Here is an 8,392-nt window from a genome sequence, read left to right on the forward strand (position 1 = left end):
CACTTAAGGAACTGTACTCCGGTTCCCAAAAATCTAGGTTATGGTGTCAAAATTCTCAGTTTAATTCTTTCACTAGCAATAGCAAGATTCTTCCTATTTGAAAGGTACTTCCTCACCATTTGTTCTTATATCAAGCAATGTGCAGGCAAAGACTGTCCCTAATTTGTCAGTGTAACTGAACCATCAGGAGCAGTTGAAATATTCTTGGACAATGAGGATACAAAGAATGTGTTCGGTGTCCAAGTTCACCCTCTTGAATGCCTGGGGTAACTTACTAGGCAGCAAATAAATAAGTGCAGACACCCTGGCCTCAGATGAGCACGTTGACAAAGGGTCAAACCACTCATGAATAAAAGTTAAAGTGATAACATCAGGATACCATTGAGAGCAGCAGAGATGCCAATTTAAGGTAAGAGGATCTTCAAAGGATATGGAGTAACATGAAGATCATCACCCAGGCTTGGTTGCCAGAATTTACATGAAGAAGGGGATCTGAGTGGTCTAAGAGGAAGACTGTGGAGGACACTGTGACACTGACAGACCACTCTGATCCTCCTTCAGGAATGAAGGACTTTGTACCCTTGCTGCTAGCAAGATATGAGGCTAGGAGACAGCTCCCTCATCTTTACAACTCCTCCTCATGCCCAGCTGTGGCTTCCATTAAGACCATATTACTGGACTTCCATTTCTTCCAATCCATCCTCCTTCTCATCTCTTCTTTACCTTTCTTATCCTCAGATGTTGACCCATGAATACTCTACAAAAAAGCCTTCATGTTTCTCTCCATCTCAGACGCTGCTTTTGGGAACCCAAACTATAATATCTGCCTCTCCTCTCTGCTCCTACAACATTCTGCATATTTCTTTATTCTAGCACTTACCATGCTGTATTGAAATAACTATTTCTGCATGCATCTTCTACACTGATTTTCCTTGAATTTCTTAAGACATATCTTTTGCATCTTTTTCTCTCTAGGACTTAGCACAATGGTAGGCACACAGATGGTGTAATAGACTCTGCAGGGGCCTCACTTAGAACCCTTTAATGGGCTGATGCACACATCCTTCAGCTGATGAACTGCCTTAACCAGAAGTTCCAATAGTCAGTCCCTACCCTGGATGGCAACCCACAGCCATTGACTGATAGAAGCAGATCTATAAAATACATGGAACTCTTTTTTGACAAACATGCTCCATAGCCATCTGTGCAATCAAGCTGATGTTACGGCAGCTGAAACCACATCTTTGGCTTTCCTGCCATAGTCTGCTTCCTTCACTTCTTATATTGCCTCCTGGGAAAAATTACTCAATGGTTCACTTGCAAAAGAATCCCTGTCTTGAATTCTCTCTCTCTGTTTCAGGGAATCTGACCTAAAACAGATAGCAAGCAAGCACTTACTGAACCAAATTAAACTGACCAAACAGATTCCTCATTCTATACTTGAGTAAAATCAGATCTGTAGAAGCTTAGGAACCTGTACAAAGTCAACAATTAGTTAGAAACAAAGTTAGGATAAAAATCAAACATTTCCAACTAGCATTCCAGTATTTTAATCAAGATATGAAGTTAATACACAGATGAATAGAGTTGCCACAGACTCTCAGATATTCATAAGTGCCCTTAATAATTAAATGCCATAAAACCAGAATGCACAAAGTTTTTAAAGTTAATACAAGCAATTAAGAACCCTATCTGGGTTTATCCTCATGGCTGTCTTATTACTGAACTCCCTCACCCCAATTTCTGACTTGAAGGCGGTATTGTTAAGTTTTCAAAACCAGGAAATGGTTTTTGAATCATGAAATCAACTGGGGAGAATGACTAAGCAACATTAATAAACAATATCCTTATATTTTCCCACATTTCACCTCTTTGGCACTAAATCAACTCCTATCCCAGTTGGTGGCCAGAAATTTCCATTGCCTCAAGAAAAAAAAAAACAAAGAACATTAATAACTTCTGGTTTGACAACCTAAAGCCATTTCATAACTTCATGTATTTCCAAGTTGATCCCACCTTTTGCAACTCCTACTAGTTATCTCCAAATAACACTAAAGAAATTATATAAACACAAGTTGGCTTGTAGAAAAAAAAAGTCACTCCCAACCTCTACTAAAGAAGAAGGTGTGATTTCAGTATTTGTGAAACAAATCAAGTTGAACAAAAATCAGAGATGGCGTTCTGGTTTTGTGTGCTTAAATAAAAGGCATGAGTGGAGAGCAAGTTTGGCAGTAAGGTTTATAAGATACTGCTTTGTGGAAGGCAAACATTGATATTGCTCTGCAATTTCTCACAGGAGGAAGATTATTTTATTCATTATATGCACCCTAGAAGTGGTTCTCATTCCTTCTTCCAAAATACATCTTTTTGGCTTTGTTGTTTGATTTTGGTTTTGTGCTTTCTTTTTAATTTTGTTTACTATTTATGGATCACCTACCATGTGCCAGGTATGATCAAGACTTGAAAATACAGAATTAACCAAATAAAGAGGCCTGCAGGAGAAATCAGCTTGGGAAGAAGAGCACACCTAGCTGATGTTAGAAAGTCGGTGCAATAGGGGTCAGCATTGTGCACAGCGGGTTAAGCTGCTGTCTACAGCACTGGCATCCCATATGTGTGCTGGTTTGAGTCCCGGCTGCTCCACTTATGATCCAGCTCCTTATTAATGGCCTGAAAAAGCAGCGGAGTATGGCCCAAGTGCTTGCACCCACGTGTGAGACCTGGATGAAGCTCCTGGATCTGGCTTGGCCCAGGCCTGACCATCATGGCCATTTGGGGAGTTAACAAGTGATTGGAAGCTCATGTTCTCTCTCATGCTCTTTCTCTGAAATTCTAACTTATAAGTAAATAAATAAATCTTTTTTTAAAAGTGAGATTCTTCTTTTTTAAGATTTGTTTATTTATTTGAAAGTCAAGAGCTGCACAGAGAAAGAAGGACAGGCAGAATGTGTGTATGTGGGGTGGGGTCTTCCATCCGCTGGTTCACTCCCTAACTGGCCACAATGGCTGGAGCTGGGCTAATCCGAAGCCAGGAGCTTCCTCTGGGTCTTCCCATGTGAGTGCAGGAGCCCAAGCACTTAGGCCATCTTCTACTGCTTTCCCAGGCCATACCAGAGAGCTGGATCAGAAGTGGAGCAGCCAGGACACGAACCAGCACCCATATGGGATGCCAGCACTGCAGGAGGTGGCTTTACCTGCTACTCCACAGCACTGGCTTCAATAAATAAATCTTAAAAGGAATTTGATACAATAGAAGCTCCTTTGTTTTCAACGGGGATATGAGGGAGGGAGCAATCCAGCTACAAATTGTCTCTCCCAGGCAGAGGTAAGTGATAGATCCCATGCACAGGTTATTCTGTCCACAAATGAGGCCTTGTGTTTTATTTGGTACTGAGGATCTGATGGTACACATTAAAGACTGCTCATCCACTACAGCTACTTGATTAACTGGGAAATGTGGGCAACACCAGAAACACTTTGCCTCGTCAAGAGAGAAGGGTTCCAGTCAAAGCCAGGGCTTCTGCGAAGACCTGTCAGGTGAAACAGAGAGGTAGTGGAGAGAGAAGACAGGAGAGAAGGGAGAAGGGTGAACACAGGGAACTGAAAGCGCAGTCTGGCTGGGCACAGTATGAAGTATGACAGCCTGGCTGAGGCAGGAGTAGCATGAGGGTGACAGGACAAGCAGAGGACAAATGCTGCCTGTGCCTCTGAAAGGGATTCTCCGAGCCTTCTGGGTAATACATGCAAATGTGCACATGCCAGAGGCTGGCTACTCCTGCAACCACTGTCCTGATGCAGTTCACTGCAGATAGGTTTTGCATCTCTTTGAATTCATGTAAATGCAATGCCGTATTGATTCTCTGGTGTGTCTTCCTTCTTTCATTCATCACAGCATCTTTGAAATTCACCTATGTTGCTGCCTGTATCAGTAGCTCCTACCTGTCTCTGCTGGATACTATATATTATCTGGATATACTACAATTCATCTAACCATTCTTTGGCTGATGGGCATTTCTAGTTCCAATTTTTTGGCTATTATAAATAAAGCTGCTTTGAACATTCTTGCATAAGCCTGGACGGTACTTTCTGTATGAAATAAATGCACGCAAATGCACAAATACAAGTACTTTTTAAGACCCTTATTGCAATCACTACATACCTTCTTAATTTGCTTTCTTGGTTATCACTTGGCCCCAAGACCATACTATCCCCAATAGAATGTAAAATTATGAGGTCAGAAGTCTTTGTTAGTTGGAATTGCTACCTAATTCTCAGTGCCTACAACAGTGCCTGGTACACAGTAGGCAGCCAATAGATAATGGCCTTAAAAACACTCAAGTTAAAGAGTTTAGACTCTGGAGCCTGCACTGTGATATAAGGGATTAAAGTGCTGCCTACAACGTGGTATCCCATATGGGCACTGGTTCAAGTTCTAGCTATTCCACTTCCAACCCAGCTCCCTGCTAATGTGCCTAGGATGGCTGTGGAAGATGGCCCAAGTGTTTTGAAAAATATTTCAGAACTGTTAGCCTTCACTGAAAATTAGAATTATCTTTTCATTATGTAATACTCTGTAATTTTTATAGTATACCATTTTATGTATTGCCTTTATTCCAAATATATACCATAAGTGCCTTAAGTATATAAATTTATTTTTTAAAGATTATTTATTTGAAAGGCAGAGTTACAGAGAAGCAGAGGCAGAGAGAGAGAGACAGAGAGATAAAGAGGGAGGGAGGGAGGGAGGGAGGGAGGGAGGGAAAGGTCTTCCATCCACTGGTTCACTCCCCAAATGGCTCTAACAGTAGAAACTGAGCCAATCCAAAGCCAGGAACCAGAAGCTTCCTCCAGGTCTCCCATGCAGGTTCAGAGACTCAGCACGTGGACTATCTTCTATGGCTTTCCCAGGCCATAGCAGCCACCTGGATCAGAAGAGAAGCAGCTGGGACTCAATCGGAGCCCATATGGGCTGCCAGAACTGCAGGTGGTGGCTTTACCGGCTACGCCACAGAGCCAGCCCCTAAAAGTTCATTTTTATACAACAAAAATAAAGGCAGAGGCATCACAATACCAGATTTCAAGACATACTATAGGGTAGTTAAAATCAAAACAGCATGGTACTGGTACAAAAACAGATGGATAGACCAATGGAACAGAATACAAATGCCAGAAATCAATCTAAGCGTCTACAACCAATTTATCTTTGACAAAGAAGCTAAAACCAATCCTTGGAGCAAGACAATCTCTTCAACAAATGGTGCTGGGAAAACTGGATTTCCACATGCAGAAGTATGAAACAAGATCCCTACCTTACACCTTGCACAAAAATCCACTCAAAATGGATTAAAGACCTAAATCTATGACCTGATACCATCAAATTATTAGAGAACATAGGGGAAACCCGGCAAGACATTGGCATAAGCAGAGTTCTTGGAAAAGACCCCTGAGGCACAGGCAATCAAAGCCAAAATTAACAAATCAAATTATATCAAATTAAGAGCTTCTATACTGCAAAAGAAACATTCAGGAAAGTGAAGAGGCAACCGACAGAATGGGAGAAATTATTTACAAACTATGACACTGGTAAAGGATTAATAACCAGAATATACAAAGAGATCAAGAAACTCGGCTGGCACCGCGGCTCAATAGGCTAATCCTCCACCTAGCGGCGCCGGCACACCGGGTTCTAGTCCCGGTCGGGGTGCCGGATTCTGTCCCGGTTGCCCCTCTTCCAGGCCAGCTCTCTGCTGTGGCCCGGGAGTGCAGTGGAGGATGGCCCAAGTGCTTGGGCCCTGCACCCCATGGGAGACCCGGAGAAGCACCTGGCTCCTGCCTTCGGATCAGCGCGGTGCGCCGGCCGCAGCGCGCCAGCCGTGGCGGCCATTGGAGGGTGAACCAACGGCAAAAGGAAGACCTTTCTCTCTCTCTCTCTCTCACTGTCCACTCTGCCTGTCAAAAAAAAAAAAAAAAAAAGAGAGAGAGATCAAGAAACTCAACCAAGGGTGGCTTCCCACAGTGGTGAGACTTGTCAAGACAATAACTGACCACTCTGTGTCCTGTACAGACAGCCAGCAGAGCTCACCCAAGCCTTTGGCAATTAAATTCTTCAATTCAACAGCCTGAATCACAAAGATAAGGAAGAAACCCAACTGAAGTCATACATCTGGCTACTCAAGGAAATATTCTCTCTACCTGAAGTATACACAGCAGGTTTTGGTAGGTCTCTGGTATCCAATATTTGTCATGCAATCAGAGCAATGGAAGCATACACTGTGTGTGTTGAAATGGAATCCTTTATTCTCATTGAACACGTTTTTTACCCCTAAATGGATACCTAGCCCATTGACTCTTACCCGAGCTAATTGTACAGATGGGGTGGGAAGGAAAGTAATGCAAAAAGAACTAAAATGAGCATTTACTGAGTGGCCCACAGCTGTTACATCGATTTAGGCAAGCATCTCTGAAGGTGCTATCATCGTCTCAATGTTACACAAAGTCAAATGACTTCCCTGAGGTCACTGTGCGAATATACGCCGGCACCCAGACTGAAACTCAAGTCCACCTGACTCCAAAGCCATGGGCTTCCCACCACCCCACACTGACCATTTGGATCTCTGGCTCCTTACCTATAACCAACCACTCTGTCCATCAAGCCCATTCACTGCCCTCCCAAATCTCCCGGGCCTCCAACTCCTATCTTCTTTCCCCAAGTCATAGTCATTCCAGTTTCCTGTCCAATCCACTCTGCAACCACACAGAACCTGGGGGCAGGAGGAGCCAGGAAGGAAGGTACAGAGCTGGAAACAGACCTGGAACCCCCCACCCTGACCAGGAGAAGAGTGAGGAGTCCTCTCCTGTGAGCTACTCCCGGCACCAGGCTCTGCAGGCAGCAGTGCGCTACAAACAGCCCCGGCCTTGACAGTGGCTCAACACACATTCTCTCCCAGTCCGCAGGGGTATAAAGAGCAATACATTTGCATGTAGCACAAACCATACTTCAAATTTTGAAGTCTGGTCTTTTCCTAGGCCAGCAGTATATGGAACGATAACTGCCCCTCCAGCTTGGGATGAGCCAGGAAATCACAAGGAGCAACAGGCCCTGCTCAGCTATGAGCTGATACCCGAGGTGAGGCGGATTAAATGCATTTCTGACTTGCGATTTTTCCAATTTACGATGGTGGCGGAAAGAGGAGGAGAAACCCCACTATAATGCGCGGAGCACCCGTATTTGTTTATGCCTAAAACCGAAGCAACTAAATAATCAGCACAAGCCAAACACTACAGAGACACAAGGCCTTTGACCTTTTGTTGAACTGAATCCAATTCCAAAGAGCCCTAGAGGGAAGGAAGGCCCAAGTACTGGGCTCAATCTGTTAAAAAGTGTAAATGATTAGGTACTCATTCGCCTTCCCTAAAGTCTGCACCCTGTAGAAGAAACTTCAATTCGCGAGTCTACTTAAATACGCCCAGGACAATGGCCCAGTCACCAAAGAATTTCACCCCCAAGGCCGTGCTGGTCACGTGCAGGCGAGTAATCCGGGCCTGGGCTGGGGAAGGGGCAGAAGCCAAAAGGATCAAAGGGAAGCCAGCAGGTATCTTGCATTCTGCTTCTCCCAGCGCAACCAGGGCATCGGCCCGAGAACTCCAAACCCTGGAGGCAGAGGGCGCAGCAGTGCGCACAGGCCCTGGGCCTGGGGGACCCGGCCGCAGCCGCCTGGGAGTTGCAAGTTTTCCGCCGCGGAGCCGAGGCCACAGCGCAGGGCCCAGCAGTCTCCTCCCTCGTCCACCCCGAGTCAGGATCGTCCGGCCAGAGAGCCAAAGTCGGGGTGGCCGTGGGACGCAGCGACGCCGCGGCCCGCAGAGCCCCCAGAGTTCCGAAGGCGTCCCTGCCCCGCACTCGTCACCGCTCGCCCACCCTCTCCGCACGGTCGGCTGGGGTTAGCGACGCGGAAGGGAAGTTTGGGGCGCGTACCTCCGAGCACCGCGCGCGCCGCGCAGAGCCCCAGGCAGGCGGTGAGCAGGGCGAGGCGGCGGGCCCCGGGCCGCCCCATCCCGCCGCGGCGGCCCCGCGCCCTCTTCCGGGCGGCGGCCTAGCTACCTGCGCCGGCTCCTCCGCCAGCCGCCCGGGCTCGGAGCTGGGCAAGGGGGCGCCGCCCCCAACGGCTCAGGGGCTGGACCGGGGCGGAGAGAGTTTTTTACAACCTGCAGCTGTTGGGCCCCATCAAGCGCAAGGCCTCACTCGGGGACCTGCGGAGCAGGCCGGGCCTTTGCCACCCAGGGTAAAAATCCAAAGGGGCTGCCTGGGGGGGCTCCAGCGCGCAGGCTGGCGCCAAAGGGGTTGAAAGTACGAAGCGTCCGCTGTACCTGGGCACTTGGTGGTGGAGTCAGGTGT

At 46.6% G+C, this 8,392-nt stretch overlaps 1 protein-coding gene across 1 annotated transcript in view; it reads right to left on the reverse strand.

The window, feature by feature from the left end:
* LOC100345682 (chondroitin sulfate proteoglycan 4) overlaps window positions 1-8,158 on the reverse strand; it is a 79,542-nt gene extending 71,384 nt beyond the window's left edge. Inside the window, exon 1 of the mRNA XM_008262205.4 lies at window positions 7,973-8,158. Within this exon, the coding sequence (XP_008260427.3) occupies window positions 7,973-8,051 (79 nt within the window). The 5' untranslated portion in view covers window positions 8,052-8,158. The remainder of the gene's footprint in view (window positions 1-7,972) is intronic.
* Between the last annotated feature and the right edge of the window lie 234 nt (window positions 8,159-8,392).

This window comes from Oryctolagus cuniculus, chromosome 14 (genome assembly GCF_964237555.1).
Source record: "Oryctolagus cuniculus chromosome 14, mOryCun1.1, whole genome shotgun sequence".
In the NCBI taxonomy this organism is placed as follows: domain Eukaryota; kingdom Metazoa; phylum Chordata; class Mammalia; order Lagomorpha; family Leporidae; genus Oryctolagus; species Oryctolagus cuniculus.